Source organism: Gavialis gangeticus, unplaced genomic scaffold, assembly GCF_001723915.1.
Source record: "Gavialis gangeticus isolate Ggan-Ray unplaced genomic scaffold, GavGan_comp1, whole genome shotgun sequence".
NCBI classification, from domain to species: Eukaryota; Metazoa; Chordata; order Crocodylia; family Gavialidae; genus Gavialis; species Gavialis gangeticus.
The window spans coordinates 211,596,271-211,613,708 of record NW_017729032.1 but is presented as its reverse complement, the minus strand read 5'-3'; the positions used below and the strand labels follow the sequence as shown (position 1 = coordinate 211,613,708).

The 17,438-nt window shown below is 40.2% G+C and overlaps 1 protein-coding gene across 1 annotated transcript in view; it reads right to left on the bottom strand.

The window, feature by feature from the left end:
• The window catches only part of BRWD1 (bromodomain and WD repeat domain containing 1), a gene marked incomplete at its 5' end in the record, with an annotated part of 100,072 nt that overhangs the window by 62,879 nt on the left and 19,755 nt on the right, over nt 1-17,438 (bottom strand). Inside the window, 9 exons of the mRNA XM_019523887.1 lie at nt 1,080-1,173; nt 2,467-2,650; nt 3,302-3,487; nt 4,856-5,081; nt 5,939-6,067; nt 7,415-7,549; nt 8,806-8,959; nt 11,339-11,437; nt 13,504-13,544. Coding sequence (XP_019379432.1) covers nt 1,080-1,173; nt 2,467-2,650; nt 3,302-3,487; nt 4,856-5,081; nt 5,939-6,067; nt 7,415-7,549; nt 8,806-8,959; nt 11,339-11,437; nt 13,504-13,544 — 1,248 coding nt within the window. The remainder of the gene's footprint in view (nt 1-1,079; nt 1,174-2,466; nt 2,651-3,301; nt 3,488-4,855; nt 5,082-5,938; nt 6,068-7,414; nt 7,550-8,805; nt 8,960-11,338; nt 11,438-13,503; nt 13,545-17,438) is intronic.

The window sequence follows — 17,438 nt, the reverse complement described above, 5'->3', positions numbered from 1 at the left end:
CCATAGAAGTTTTCAAGGTAAGACTGGATGGTCACCTGGCTGGGGTTGTCTGACCCCAGATGTCTTTCCTGCTCATGCAGGGGACTGGACCTGATGATCTTTCGGGGTCCCTTCCAGCCCTGTGATTTTAATAGCTCACAGTTGTATATATAATAAAAGTATAGTTCTCTGTTAGGCATCCTAATTTATTCTACAGTTTCATTATTATAGCTAAGTGACATTTGAAAAAAGAAAAGCACTAGAAGCACCACAGAAGAAGGTTAAAGTCATAAAAACAAATTAAGAGTTTTAAAAGAAAGGATATTTTGACAGTACAACATTTAAATGGGAAAGTGTTTCTAAAGGCAAGCAGGAGGCCATATGTAGCCATTTAAAAGCTCTCAAAACAACAATGGTTATTTACAGGCAAACAAAATTTGCGTGACTGTCAAGTTTCTTATCGTTCTCACTTTCATAAAGGAAAGTAGCAATTTTTACTTATTGTTAGTAGCACAATTTGAAACTATCCAGTTGTCAACAGCAATTCAAGGAAAGCATGATTATAAAAACTAAAAAACAAAAGGATGACAACAGGAACTCACTTAAGATAGTTCACGGGACACTTTGTATTACAGAAAAACTGATTAAGGAAGTAAGAACTCTTAAACTATACACAAAAAAGTTGTTGAAACAAGGATGGTGGCTGAAAAGTGAAATTAACCAACCATTTTGTTTCTCTGAAGAAACAATCTTGAGAATTCTCACGCTCAGGAGCTGAGACAGCGAATGTGGGAAAATTTTGCTACTTCTAAAACTTGACTCTTGAATACAGTAAAGCCAGACCTTATTCTCAGCTTGTCAGAAAAGCATCCTTTCAAAATTCTGGTCAGTTCTTTAGAAGGAGAAAAAACTTAATTCCCTTTAGGAAAGCCAATTTATGTTGACTAAGAAATCACAAAACACGCTTCAGAGTAGGTTTGTGAAATTCTGTCTATAGGATTTCTTTAGGAAGATGTGTAGGTGTTTTTTCTAGCTTGTCCCCCAACTTCTCAACTCATGTAAACATTAGAAGCTTAGCGTTCTCTACAGTTGCATCATACCTGTTCGGAAGACTGAAATGACTTCCTTTTCCTCTCCGTTACATAAAGCTCTCTCTCCTCCTCTCCCTTTGCAATCCGGTACTCCTCTTGTTTTCTACAAGAAATTTATGAAAAATTGTCAAAACAGAAATAGGATTCTAACCTCCCAAACATACTGAGTAGTCACGGGGACAGAGATTAAAAGAAAGCTACTTAGACATTAAGACGTTAATTTTAAAAGGCTTCTATTGAAATTGACACACCACCTGTTCAAATGGTTTTTTCTTGAAAAGACTACAAAAAGAAGTGTAAGTAGTTCTGTGGTTTCAAATATTTAAGGCTATTTTTGCAGTTTCTCTGAAGTGAATTAAAGAAATAAAAAACTGCCACATAGTTCTTGAGGAACCAGAAAAATCTTACCATTTAGTTCCATTTAATTAGGGGTGTGAAAGGTTAAACAATTGTTGAACCTACAAGTGCAGTGATAACCCCCTTAGCTAACCACAAGTAGCTTAATGACTTATCATTTAAGCAATTAGCTCCTCATTCACAGGTGCTCACTCCCTCTCAGCAGGGCTTCAAACTGGCTGTGTTGTCTGGTGGGCTTGCCTCCTCCCCCACAGCCGGGCAATCAAAAGGCTCCAGGAACCAGAACAGTTCCCAGCAGCAGCTGTGTCCAAGCTGCTGCATTATTATTAGTTAATTGTTTAATCAATGTAATTAGAAGAGGTTAAATAAAAGTTTTTAAACAATATTTACAACTCTATATCTAACTGGCACAGATGCCAGCCAGTTCTTGCATTGTCCCAATGGAAGACAGAGGGGCAAGATAAAGGGATATAATTTACAGCAAGTCTTTTTTTATGGTCAACATATTTCCGCATTGGATCTCTCAAAATTATTGCGCTTACATACCACAAAAACTTTCCCCAAAAATCAGCATTTCAACATTGGGGTTCATATCTTAAGCAGAGAAACTGGTTTTCTATGCTGGAACGGATGCATGCTTCACTCCTTGCTGGCTCCACGGAGAAAAAAGCAGAGCATATTTTTTAGGTTAGCAAAAGTTAGTTATACCTCTCATAGCTACTGCTGAATTGGCAGTGGCTATGGGAAGGTTAAAACTGTAGCTTCTGCTAATGCTGAAAAGCCTTCTCTGCCCCTACAGTCAACCATGACTCTGGAAGTCTTCCCTCCACTTCATTCTGCCTTCCCAAAAGGTGAGCATCTCATTTGGGGGTATGTGGTACATGAGAAAATATGGTGACATTTAATAACTTCATTTTGCACAACAATATTTTTAATGTAAGCCTACCATCACTGGAGTTTAGGAAGAACACCAAGATGCTACAGTAGTAGTCATTTCTACAGCAACCTCCATATATTAGCCAACTAGATTTCCACATACCTGAATAAGCTCAGCAGTATTTCTGGTACAACTACTCTTCGTTTCCAAGCTTGAAGGTCTCGTTCCGTAGCAATTTGACTCCGTGGAGCATTCTGATGCATCTGACGCACTCCTTCAACTTGTCCACTGCGACGCAAACCAATGTTGGGAGGGGACTGAATGTCTAAACTTGGTCTTCTAAAAGCTAAAAATACAGAGGAGGAAAAATAAGTCTTTTACCAGAGAAAACTGATGACCAATGTCTGACTTTCTCAGGTATGAAAGAGAAATCAACTCTTCCCTACAAAGGCAGATATACACTTTCTATAGTGATAAATAGATTAGGATTCCAAGCCGTTTTAAAAAATGGTTATCATTACTACTAATACTTTCAAACAGAAGTGAAAGCATGCATAAGATAGACGGTATTTTTCTGAGCTTTTCCTGCTGATTCCGCACAAGCTGGATAGCACTTCTTGCTCCCCCACCACGCTTATGCTTATGTAAGCAAAGGTGTGTGCATACTGGCCAATAATGTTCATTTTAAATCTACTACAAATCCATACAGTGAAGGGAGAAGAAACTATTATTTGAATTAAAAATTAAACGCACTTTATTTTTGTAAACTTTGGGAAAATGCAAGCGAGTTTCAAGAACTGATTTTAAATGTTTGTACAGCCTTAAAAATTTAAGCGATCTATAATAAAATTGCTCTTAACCAACCTGTATTGTAAAAATGTAAAAAAGTTATGTTCCAATTCACAGAAATATTTTAGCCCAAGAACTTAACTAGAAAACTGGCTAGGTACCACGTAGACTATTTCAGGTTAAAAAGTAGATACCAATAGGTACTAACCTCTTCTAGGTGTTCCTTCCCCATTCTGTGGTCCACTTGGAGCTGCTTCTTGATCTGCTCCTGTTCTTTGGTCTTGTTGTTGCTGTAACTGTCTTATCATGCCATCAAGAATGCTGGGCTCCAAGCCTTGATCATCCTGATCAAGAGTCTGCTGGCCTATAACTTGTTCCACCACCTCTCCATCACCTTGAAAATGTAATGAACACCAGAAGCAAAACAAACCTGCATGTTTAATCAACACACTAAAATCCAAACCTGCTACCTGCATCTTGAGCAAGGGATTACTTTGAAATAGTATTTAATATGTTCTTTTAACTTCTTGACCAATTGTTCCAGGAAAAATGTAAGCATGCTGTGGCTGTATATCTATGAAGAACCAGTCATCAACTAAAAGACGCATGAATAAAAGGGACAAAACACATAAATAGAATTCACACTTTTTCAAAATTCAGCTTCACCACTTCTACTAGTTGCTAAAGCAATTTAAGCCATACATGCCAGGTGTGTTGAGCAATCAGAAAACTGCCTGAGGTGTAGAGGATTGTTGGTTGTAGCTGTGTTGGTACAAGGACTTAAGCAGACAATCTTTTATTAGACCAACTAAATAGTTGGTCTAATAAAAGATAGCATGTCAACCAAAGAACCTTGTCTGCCTGAGGTGTACAGTAATTCTTCTATCCTATCTCAACCACTGTTTAAATGTGTTAATAGGAGCCTCAGACTAACTGGGTCTTCTCAATTTTTGGGCTGCTGCAGGAGACACAGCACTCCAAGCACCCTTACCAGTTATAAAATACGGTGCACACAGTCAAAAAGAAGCAGAACAGGTATGAGTAAATGCAACCAGTATTAATAAGGTTATATATAAAAGGTGAAAGCAGGCTGTTTCTGAAGGAAGTTTCTGAAGGGCTTAAGTAGTGCTTTTCATACTGATCCAAGGGATATGGAAAAATGACTAGTGCCATTTGCACAAATTTCAATAGCTACATGTCCTACTCATTGGCATTGGCTTAAACTACTTTATTATAATATGCACTACACAATCTTTGTAAGCCTGCAACTAGAAGGTGAAACTACAGCAAACAGCTCTTCAAACAACACTGCATACAATAAGTTATTTGTGACAAGCATAAGACACTTCGAGCTGTGCTAAAAATTCGACTAAATAAAATATTCAATATTCCACATTTAACTTAAAAATATTGTAGCTAGCTGATTATCCAGAAAGCCAATTATCTGGAAAGCTTTTTATTAATGTGATCATTAGCCCACAGTTGGGTTTTGTTTGCTGGTGACAACTAGACATTATTTACTAGCGCTTTGAGATTTTAACACATTACAAACTATGTTTATTTATTGTTGGTTGTAATATTTGCTGTAGCATACAATAATTATAGTATTGAACACTTCATACCGTGGTGATTATCCAGACTGATGGCAACACATCTGTATTATCAACCTTCTACTGCATTTTAGTTTTTCTATTCAAAACCATAGTAATGATACTAAAGACTAGTCAGAGCTAGATTCATAAGTTAAAACTGTTATTCTTACTTGTTGCTACATATCCCAGTTGAGGAATCAAATGCTCATCAGCACAGTTCTCCCTTCCAGGTACCAATCTCTGGTATTTTGTTGGGTGAGGGTTTCCATCCACATCTACTAAGAATGGAGGGGGCATGAGATGAGGAGCCTGTTGAGTCTGCTCATCTAGGACATAATTGTTAGAGTCTCGAATCAGTGGTCGGTAGTCAGTGTGGAAGAACATCTGATCAGGAATCTAGAAAGAAATGAAGCTTGTATGTTGTCAACTTGAAAAAAATGCTAAAGAATTTGAATGTAGAGGCAAATTATGCTAAGCATTAACCTCAAATTACTCAAAAAGTATATGAGGGAGTTCTCACAAGGAAAAAGAACAAAGCTACTAGCACAAGTCACTTTGGATTTGTGATATATTCTTGGTATACTCTTCATAGAAGGAACTGCTGGCAAGCAATTACATGTATTCAGTACATACTTTGGGAAAGAGATACAGGATGCAATATCTCTGTGCAAGTTAAAATTGCCATACTAAAAGGAAAGCATCTAAAAAGCCAAAGTTCCACATCTCCATTAATTTATTATAAATAATTTTCAGAAAAATGTTGCTGTTTCCAGTGTAAAAAGGACAGTTAAGTGCTGAAACAAGTTAAGCTAAGTTACTTCTTGATCACGATTTTTTTCCATTAAAAATAAAAGGCTCTGCAAGTCAAACTAAATTACATGCATGCAACTTTTTAAATAAGTGTAACTGCTTAGTTGTCTACAAAAACGTAGAACCTTTGCTCCTGACTAACAGGCAAGAAAATAACTAGTTTCACTTCCAGATTTCAGGCTAAGCATATCAGGTTATAAAAACAGTAAAAACCCAACAAATAAGCAAACAAACCCTTCAATAAATGATGCGGAACCTTCCTTTGCCATTTTTACAAAAATATTTTTGGTGTAGAATTTTACTTTACAAAAGTTCACAGAAGTTCTTAGGAGAGAATGCTTATGTGCTCCAATATTAAGTACAATCACTACGTGAATTTTAGTAATGCCATTTTAAAAAAAAGCTGCTATCATCATCATCATGATCAACCGAAACAAACTTACCTTCTCATAAGGTTTACTACATCCAAAACCAAATATCAACAAGTGTCCGTGAGAATCTGTACATGCAAAATGCTGTCCATCTGGTGAAAACTTGCAGTCAAAAACAGCACCATGTCCCTGGCCTTCAATCTAGATTGAAGGGGGAGATGAAAAACTCAAAAGCAAGTTTTGTCAGAAGAATATGCACAAAAACAACCCTAACCTCCAAACTACCAAAACAAGCAACACCCGCAGTTTTATCCAAACTTTGATTACCAAAGGCTTATTTAAACAATCATGCTCCAACTACCACATCCTAGTGCAAAAAATTCTTCTGTTATTTCAGTTCATTTTATTTTGCATTTCCCTTGACATGATAATCATTGCCTTGGGTTTGCACCTAGCTCTGCACTGGCAAGCTCTGACACCTGAAGCCAGAAAGTTTTACCCATACAGACCTGATTAAAGATCTGAGCTCCAGAAACACAACCCCTACCATAACGTTCATTTTCCATATTAAGAGAAGAATAAAAATTTCAGGTGTGGACAAAATATACCCTCATCACCCCTGTAAAAGGGGAGGCCATTCAGAAGTGCAAATCAGCTGTTATGAACTATAACACAACCTTGCACAGGCCTGTAAGAGATGCAAGTTAAGTAAATAGTTCTTATCTTTAACCCTGATTCATTCAGAGTTCAAGTTAAGATTGGCAAAATTGTTGTTATTCCTCTACACAACACTTATATCACAATGGCTTACATATCAGTATCCTTTGGTATAGATCATCTTTATTTTGGTCTATATTAATATTCTTCCTAAGACTTTACCATATGTAAATTATTCTCAGTATAAGTAAAAGGAATGCAATATATAGCTTACCAAATTATTTCACATAAGATGATAACAACACTCTTGAAAAGTTGCATCTTGTTAAAGTCAGGAATCTGTAACCAACTATTTACTTAATCATCTAGGCTGCTTACAGACATCAAAGAAAAAAAAGCAGCGCTTTACTTTAAACTCAGCACTTCCGTGCCAAGCCTAGCACATATCCAAGAGGCACTGCATTAGTTGGACTCGACTTGCCAGATGTCTATATAGATCAGGCACTTAAGTGGGGCTTTTTTGGCACTTTTATCTAATAGTTGATTGAATCAGCTATTAGATAAAAGAACCAGAAAGGCCCATTGAAGTGGCCAATCTATACAGACACCGTGGAGTTGGGTCAAATTAATGCGCTGCTTCTTCTGGTAAAGCACGTTTAATAGGGTTTTTTTGGTTTTTAACACTGGTAAGGAGTCCTATAGTATAAGATCTTAATTTTAAAAGGCCTATAGTTACTTCATAGCCTTAAGTAATTTGAGCTACAACTGCTCAAAAAAGCCTGCTTTCTTTAAGAAAAGAAACTGCTATGTTGAAACCAGTGGACAAACATATGACTGCATTCTGAAAATGGAAGATAAAAGTACAATAAATTAAAATTTGTTTGGCCTTACCATGTTAAAATAGTGTTTAGTTTTGCTGCCTTTTGTAATATCCCATATAAAGATGTTACCATCATGGCCTGCAGACAACATAATCCTTGAATCAAAGGGATGGGTCTCCAACACAAATACTTCATCTGTATGTCCCTGTTATTCAAAAGTGATTATTCACACTGCATATTCATACACAGAAGTACCTATACTTTCACAAGTTAATAACTGGCACCCTACTAAGCATGAATAGAGTACTCAAATCTTGCTTCATCTCCCTAAACTCAGTCTATTAGGGGACCTCCCAAGCCCTCATGACCATCACTGGAAATGAGATCTTATGATACCATAATCCTGCATGGCTGGAGTGTGGAGATCGGGAACCTGTGCCACAGAAGTGACAAACAGTCTAGATAGTAAAAATGTCCAGCGAACCAAAAAAGATTGTACTATTTTTGGAAAACAAAACATCTAGCTCAGGGTTGTTACACATACTGCCAGCTGAATCTGGTCCACAAACTTTTCCCCCAGTTCTGGCTGCGATAAGCAACCTTCACACAGTGGCAGTCATGTCATGTGCCTAGGCAAGACTAGAGAAGGCACTGAAGCCCCAGCAACACCACAGCTTGTCACTGAAGTGACAGCCAAGCACACACCTGGGCAAGAGCTACAGCACTGGAGACCTAGCAGCAGCACTGTGGGAAGAAGCCGGAGGTTACAGGGACTTGGCTGTCACCACAGGAAGCAGCTGTAGTGAAGCTCTTGCCCAGGTGGTTGACTGTAGCTTCAGGGAAAAAAAAAGTTACAGCAAAGCTGCTGGAGTTCTCACCAGCCTGGCCCAGGCAGTACTGCAGGAAGCAGCCCAGCACTATGGCTCATTCTCAGTAACAGCCAAGCACCCAGGAAATAAGCCTCTTCCTGATAGGTCCATACTGTCCAGACTAGACAGTGCATGCAGTAGATCTGGCATGGCGGGGGGCGGGGGAATAGGGTGAATATCTGTGGGCTCAATCTGGCTTTGCACCACTCATCAGGCCCACGGGGCCAGACAGATTTGACACACTGATCTAGATTCAGGAAGTAGTGTTGAAAAAGAAACAAAAAACAATCCCCCTCCCCATGGAATTTGATGCACCTTCTGAAAATGACCATGAAGAGCACCAAACTGGGAAGCATGGTTATCAAGAAAAAAAGCCTCAAGCTTTTCCATATTTCACCAGAAAGACGAGTCTAATGTTGCTTCCATACCTAGGCAGGGTTTTGGTTTTTATGTTTTTGTTTTGAGTTTTTTTGGGCTGGGGCAGGGGGGAGGCATAATTAACTTTCAGACAAATCAGGCTTAAGTGACCCTTTCAGCAGGCAAATATCACTAGAACTTTAAAAAAAGAAAAGCAAGTAAGATAAGTACATACCACTAAATCATGAAGCAGCTGCCCAGTATAAGAATTCCAAACTTTGAGTAGGTGATTATTCACAGCAGTAACAACAAAGTCATCATTTTGATTCCAAGCTATCATTGTCACTTTGGGCTTCATAAATTTATCTTCCTCTGAACATGAATCATTGCTTTAAAAAAAAAAATTAAAAAAAAATTGTATCATTAAAATTAAGCATTTGTTTCAACGTCCAAACACAAAAATTAAACTGTCTTCCAATGCTAAGAACCTGAAAAAAACTGAATTAAAGATTAATATTCAGACTTACTTTGCTCACTAAAATTTGGTATTTCCATAGCGCTGTGAACAAAATTGAGAACAGCTTAAATCTTAAGTATTAACCAACCAAAAAAGAGAATCATGAAACTATAGTGTATAACTGTGTATATACAATTTTAAAGGAAAACCGTTTTAAGTTTAAAATATTAGTGAGCATGTTAAAGAACTGATAAACAACAGACTACATCATGATCATGGTCAGATGTCTGGCTTTTTTTGCTACTTTAATAGGCCAGCTATATGAAAATGACACAAAAGAATTCTAATACAATAATGACTACTATTTTTACCTGAATCTAAGATGACCTTGAATTTAAGACAACCCCCATCACTAGACTCTGGACACGCCAAATTATAAATTGGTTATAAATTAAATAAGTTTAGAACCTATGTATTGGGGAGATTCATCTTAAATTTGCCCTCCCCACCCTCTTATGGCCATGGCAGTAAAAAGCAGCAGGAGTGCAGGCAACGGGGAAAGCAAAGCAGAGGGAACAGGCAAGGAAGAAAGCCCCTTCACCGCTTGCCTCCTCCTTCTGCTGCTTTACCTGTGGATCCAAGCACAGGTAGAACCCCCAAGCCATTCCTCCCCCTTGTTGCAGAGAGCAGCTGTGCTGGGAGCCCAGCTCAGCAGGCACAGATTCCTCCTTTCCTGCCCTGCTCCCTTCCCTCCTCCCCTGCTGCTCTGCTTACGCTTGGGCTAGCAGGTGAGACTGGAGGAAGGAGCAGAGCAAGGCAGGGATAGAGGAATCTGCAAACTGCAAGCTGGGCTCCAGACACAGCTGCTTCCTGCAGGCTGAAGCAGGAATAGCTCTGGACTTCCCCCATGTCTGCCACAGTTGAGTCCTACTGCTCTATTTGCATACTGTGGGGAGCAGTCATGCAGGGAACTCTAACCAGCTGGAGACCGCAGCAGCAGCATGCCGATTCCCTGCTGCCGATTCCGTGCCAGAAAGGGAGAAAAGGGGAGGGGAGCTGGGCAGGGAGCAAAGCTGGAAGCAGGAATCTGCATGCTGCTGTTGTTGTCCTTGCCTCAGCTGGGATCCTGCACAGCTTTTCTTCACAACTCCCAAGGGGAGCAGAGAGATACTCTGTTCTAAGATGAGGCTTTGTTTTCATGATGAATGTGGAGGAAAAGCCTCATCCTGGAATCAAGTGATTAAATCTCTTAAGAATCAAGGCTAGCTAGATCATCAGTTCTTAGGCATCTATTGGCTGACATAGGCTTTTAAGTTTACACTGCTGTCATGTACCCCTACCATTCTATGCTATGGATGATAATTACAAAAATAGGTAACTAACACTGTATCACTACAATCACACTATTGTAGCTGCCACTGATCACCCCAGTCTGAATCCAGTAAGGGCAGGGTAAGTTTGATATCTCTGTTCTAAAGCTGGCAAACACCCCCAGAGGTACAAGTATCCTAATTTGACAAATACTGAACTAGTAACATAACCAAGAGCCCTGGGGAAGTGGAAGTCTCAACCTTCCCTAAAATGTGATCCCAAAAAAAAGGAAAAATGAAGTACAAAAGCAGAACATCGCTGAACTCACTCAGGTGCTCCTTACTTCAGTCTGCACATGTAAATATCTAGAGACTTGAGGTGGTTAAGGGGGATAAAGGCTAAAATGAAGCAACTTAAATCTGCTGCATTTACATTTTTTTGAGGACAGAAAAACTGATAAAGATTTTTTTAATGCATTTCATCAGCAACGAAGTCTCATTTGTACTCCAACTCAAATTAAAAATGGACTTAAGATTCAGGATTTCCACACTGAAACTCTGGGAGCTGTTTTTAATGCAAAAATTGCTGGGTGAAAACTAATTAGAATATTTGTAACAAAAGGTTAAATGTCTGTGTTCTTTAAGGCAAATCTTATTAGTCAATATTAAAATGTCTGGTAGGAGTAGTCTTTACACATTACAGGAAAGGTATCAGATGCTGAGGTTTCAGTGAATAAGTACTGTTTTCCATATAACTGATTTATGTCTTCAGAAGAAGAAGAAAAAAAGTTCTCTCCATTTGTCTAATGATAATATAAATAAGCATTTTTACATTAATAGATGCAGAAATGAAATTAATCACGTAACATGTCTTTGGAATGTCACATAACTCCCTCATAAAAAGGGTACATCGCTTCAAGATGTTCTCATTAGAGCTGTTTCAACTCCATTCTAAGCAGACATGTCAATTTTTTCAAATTAATAGGAGAAATTTAACCTACCCTGGTAATTTATCAGCCATATCCAATAAAATGCTCCTCCATTCTGTTTGCTGAAAGCGCCAGATGCGTGCTGTTCCATCTCTGCTGCCACTTATGAACCTTGGAGTAATTTTAAAAGACATTATCTATTAAGATATTCACAGTATTTTTACTGAAAAGCACAACCATTCAGAGCTCTGCGCCTAAATGCATAGTTAATTAAAAAATATACAACACTGAATGACAATCAAATTATGAAATCCTTCTAGTCTGTGCACGAGTACCACCCACTCAGCTCAGCCACCTTTGCCAGAGAAAGCCTAGGGCAAAGAAAGCTTGGTATAGTATGAGCTGAGGGTCACAACCAGGCTTGGAACAGACAAAACAGAGAAGCAAGTTTCTGAGTTAAAGCACTTTTCAGAAAAGGCTCGTCTCAGCTCCCTCCCATTTACATCAGAACGCTCAGCTCAAACTTCTTAATTTAATTTATTCTCATCAGACACTGAAAAGACAGTTTAATATGGCCAGGATGCAATTATTTTCTAACTTTATAGATCAAAAACAGTATTTTAAACTGCACAGGGAAATAAGTTATGACATTTAGATTAAGGAGCGCAGGCAAAAATATACCCTTCATGGAAAGGGTTGCTAAAGAAGATACTGAATTTTTCACTAGATAAGTGAAGTGGTACTAATTAAGCAGCTTCCCCAGGTAGACACGGGCTGTAAAAATTCTACACAAAGTGCCCAGGGACCAGGATTACTGTGGAAAAAGTCAAATTCAAAAGAAAAGCTTCAACCTTGAGGCCAAATGAAGGTTAGGAAAACATTTAATCAGCTACCTGGGCCTCCAGTGACAGGATAAAATAAAATAAATAACTACAAAGTCACAGATGCAGCTTACAGTTCCATCTGCAAATTCACCATGAGAAGTGAAGAACACTTTTAATTCTTTCCTGCTTTCAGTTCCTGATCAAATACCTTGAGAAATCAGAATGGTTCACTAAAGGCATTAGCAAACTAAAGCAGCTGACCAGCCAATGATGCAATGTAAAACAGTTCACTCCAAACAGAATGGTTTCTTAGACTGAAAGCTCTGGTACAGGGACGGCATCTAAGGGCGCGTGAAGATGAACACACATGCGGTATGCGGCACCACAGGCCCATCCACAGCGTTGCAAACCACACACACTGCACAGGTAGGCCTTTGCTGCACTGCTAATTTGCAGTGCAGCAGGTTTTTTTGACACTGGAAGATTCCAGTGTCAAAAAAAAAACACCTGAAAAAAGCAGGGCAACGCATGTGGTGGCAGTGTGCGCCACCCAAAACCAGAACCTGGTCAGCTAGAGACCTACTCTGGCTGCCAGCCAAGCTCAACACACCAGATTCCTGCCACTGGAGCCCCCAGGACTATGTAATGCTGCTGGGGCCTCCCACACCCCACCCAGAGCAACCTGCCATGCACCAGAGCACATGTGCACGAGTGTTCAGCAGGGATAAGCAGCAGTAGCACAACTAGGTACTGCTGCTATTCGTCCCCAGGGAAACGCATGTGCATGCTCATCTGGACATGCCTTAGGTGTCTATACAAAACAAGCTATGTAGGGATCCACATTCTTTGAGGGCCTCCAAGTACTGTGGTAATACAAGTAATAATTTCCCCTAATATATCAGACAAAAAGAGGGGTTTCCCAATGGATGAAAAGCAAGAAGCAAGCACCTAGCAACTGACAGGCAAAAGGTAGGGAGTACTGGATCTGGCATGAAGGGCAAGTGGGAGGTCCATGGACCTGACCTGGCCTGCAGGGCTAACCCAGCACCACTTATCCAAGCTGTAGACCACTCATCTGGCCAACAGGGCCAGATAAGTTTGACACCACTGACTTAAATCTATGGATGTTATCGCTGACTTAATCCTGTTTTTTTTTTTTTTTTTAATGTCAGTGTTGGTTACTTTTCAAAAGTAATACTTTCCCATGAATGAAATTTCAGATAATACAAACAGACACTAACAAAAACCAAAAACACACAACTGAAACTTTAGAACTGCTCTGTTTTATTCCATGCTGTATCATTCCATTTCTAGTTATGTTGGATTTTCTTACTGAAGAATGCCAGATGAGAGCAATTGTAAGTGCTGTAAAGTCAAAACCATTACCCATTTATATTCAGTCTTGGAACATACCTATCACCATTATTAGAAAACTGGATGCTGTCAACTTTGTCCTGTAAAAGAAATTTTAAACAGTATGTTAGAAGTTTGGAAGGGAAGAATTAGTTTTTTCTATGCCCTAAAAGAAATTTAGTTTTTATTAAAGAAATAAAAATAGCCTCCTTTATATACAATGAAGGCAGAGCAGGGCAGCAGGGTAAACAGCCATAACCTATGAAAGCTTATTCCTCTCTGAGTTAGCTGCTAAGATGCCTTCTGACATAACTAACTACCTCTTTCCTTACATATACACAACATAAATGTACAGGCAGTAAAAAAAAAAAAGCACTGTTTATATCACATTGAACTATACCTTTTTCATCAAACTGCACCATATCAGAATGCTACCAGTTTTGCATAGCAAAATTTTTGATCCTAAACTGTAACTGCATGATTAACAGAGCCATTCACAAAGACTTTAAAGAACATTCATGTTTTTCATAAAAATTTATACTACAGTTTTTCAAAGAACGGTGCATTTAAACTCATCACAATATTGTCTAGTAAGTGCACTATGTAAAATGCTGGACTTAACTAGTGAGTAATTTCCCATCAGCAACCTGGCATTTAACGAGTTCAACTTACAGCCAGTTAAAATCTAAAGCAGGAGTGGGCAAAATACAGCTTGCAAGCTAGATCTGGCCCAACAAACGATTTTATCTGGCCTGCAGCTACTCCTGTGAAGGAAAACTGTATCCAGCTAACAGCCACCCTAGCTACTGGTGCCTTTCGCCCCTCTCCCTTCCCCATTCCCATGCCACAGCCAACTGAAACAGCAGCAGACACTCCCCTCACTGGCCCAGCCTGTCTGTCCTGCCCCCCAGGCCCCAGTGTACATTCCAAGACAGGGGGTGCTGAGCTCCTGGTCAGGCTCCTGCCTAGTGAGGCTGTCTGAGCACAGCTCCAACCCTGTGGCCATTTGCAGACCAAACAGCATGGCCCCTAGTGAATCGAAGCTCAGGTAAGGTTCTCGCCACTGGCAGGGGACAGGGTACAGGGGAAAAAGGGCCAGGAGCTGCAGGTTATCAGTGCTCTACCAGACTGGGACCTGGTAGGGGTACAGGCACCACTAAAGTAGTGTCACGTTGTGTTCCCATGTGCCACTTCAGGCTGCCCCACATGGATGCACCTGGAGTGGCTGGTGCAGTTCTTGCCCAACCCAGAGTCCCCAGCACGTGGCCAAGCTGGGCAGGAGCTGCTCCAGCTGCACCCATGTGGCCCAAGGCAGTCCACAGGAACAGTGTGGCACTGGCTGTATGCTAGGGACAGGGTGTAGGGAGAAAGAGAGAACAAAGGTTAGGTTCCCCTAACCCAGCGGTGGGCAATTATTTGGGCCGGAGGGGGCCAGTTAGGGAGTTTTGGTGAGCTGTTGCAGGGGGTGGGGGGTGACCCAGCCCACAACAGCTCACTAAAATTCCCTAAGTAGCCCGCCAGCCCAAGTAATTACCCATCCCTGATCTAGAGGGATCTGTTTCTACAGCAAAATTTTACTTGTGCATTACAGATAGACAGAATATTAACTATTCAATTATCATCAAGGTAAAAACAGCAGTAGAGTAGATAGAGCCCAGAATGACCAGAGGCGTTATCTATTTTTGCCACACTTCATCATACATAGCTAAAATGAAGAACTTGCTGAATAAAGTAAATAAGCTGAAATAGTTGGAAATTGGGACAGAAGGAGTATGAGAAGACTATTTTGAATGCTAATAACTCTTGGAAGGCTTCACAGTTATAAGATAAACTGTGACTGTCATATCCCTGACAACTTCATATGCACTCTGCCCACTAACCCATCACCACAAAGACCCAGTCTTAACATTCCAAACTTCTGAGCAGCCTTAGTCTTAAAAAAAAAAAAACAGGCAAAAGAAGTGCTCTCTCCTTCTCAGCCCAAATATGGAATCTCTCTCACAAACCACATTGGCCAATGGCCCAGCATAAGCACTTCCCTGTTCTACACCAGCACTAAGTTTAAGGTATGCCATCTAGCAATCCAGATTCAGAAACAAGAACTTACTCCCTGAACTTGTAAACACCTCTTACTTTTGAAAGGAGGCAATAAAGCTTTCCAAAATCACAAAGATAGTTACCCTTATTAGCTATGAAACAGAGAAGCTTTTAATATATTCTTTACCTTGTATAGGCCTGTACAGCTAGACTTATGGTGTTAAAAAGAGTTTTACTTCATAGATGAGGGTTATATAAAAGTTTTTAAAAACTACAGAATCTGTTTTCTGAAGGATGTGGTATAGACAATGCACAACAGCTTAATGCAGGGGTGTCATACTCATCTGCCCAGATTGAGGGGAGGGGCATATAAATGGTCTGTGGGCTGGATCAGGCCTACAGTGCTGGAGCCAACACACACGGTCAGCCTAGGGCAGGCACCACATGCAGCTTGGGCCCCGGACTGGCCCTGTGTGCTACTTTCAGCATGTATATTGGCTCTAGCCCCACAGTGCATAGGGCCCAACTGGGGCACGTGGTGCCCCCACTATACCAGCTCTGCACCCTGGCTCTAGAACGTAGGGCTGTGCTACTGACCTGATCCAAACCAGCCCCAGACCCAGTGTAGGCCTGTCCAGCACAGGTACTGCATGCTGTACACACCCCAGAATGGCCCAGTGTGCTACATGCTACACCTGTTGGCTCTAGTGCTCGCATCCAGTCCAGCTCATGCCAGACAGGCTCTGTGCGCCACAGCAGGTCCAGCTCATTCTGCATTCAGTTACACTGTAGGACACATGAATACGGCTCTGCAGGCTCGATCCCTGACAATGTATTAATACTTTATTGTATAACCATGCTAAATTCATATTTTTAATACCTTTGTACTATGCCATTACGTATTACCACTCTACATCCAAAAAAAACTTGCATGGCATGTAAAATAAGAAATGGGAAGTGTAGTTGATAGTCTTTGCTCTCTAATGCTATTAATTTTTCCTTATTATGAATCTAACAGAAGAGAAAGAATTATGGGCCTCATAGCTGATGAGAAACAGAGACAAGGGCAAAGTTACCAGTTATAAGAATCAAAGGGGAGAGACTCAAAAAAAAAGAAATCTTGTTATGGGCGAGGATCCAAGAGGCCCAATTTTCATTTATACTAAGTCCTCACTATACCGTTCTGAAAATTTTAAATATAATTTCCACTACTTCAAAAACTTCTGCATTTCCAGGGTTATACAGAGCACAAACAGAAAAAGGATTTTTTTCTTTTAAAGCAAGGAACAATAGAACAAGGCACAACAAAAGCTAAAGAAGAAAACATTTAGGGTATAGACAAACATATGTTTTAGCCTCTTAAATGGGGAAGACGACCTGCTGTTTGGAAACATGAATAAAGTGTTATGACCTAAACGGAATATCTGCATGAGCCTTGTAAAATATGGCAATATAGCTCAATGGCCATGAAACCAATCCTGGATGAAGCAGGGTTAAAAGCTGAATCAGTTTGCTATGCTTGTGTAACTAAAAGGTCATGCAGACACACAACTCTACTCTAAAAGCTTGTATTGGTATTCTTTAATAGTTGTACAGGTGTTAACTTCTGGCTAATATTTAGACAAATGTAACAGCAAGATCAGGCAAAGCAATAAACCTTGGGTGCCGTTATGGTAGATCAGCGGTTCCCAACCTCAGGTCACGACCCAAATGAAAGTTGCAGGGGGCAATGCCGGTGGCGCCACACACAAAGGATGAGCCGCGCCGCATGCCAGGAGTTCCTCCGCCCCTGTGCTGCCACACTCCGCTCCCAGCAGCGGGTCGCAGCAAAAAAAAAGGTTGGGAACCACTGCTGTAGATATTCAAAGCATTACATAAAACATAAATTGGGCTATTGCTGGAAAGAGCAAGTTATCTTGTTTTCTTAGTCTGACTCTTTTTATTTAATAAGCTGCCTA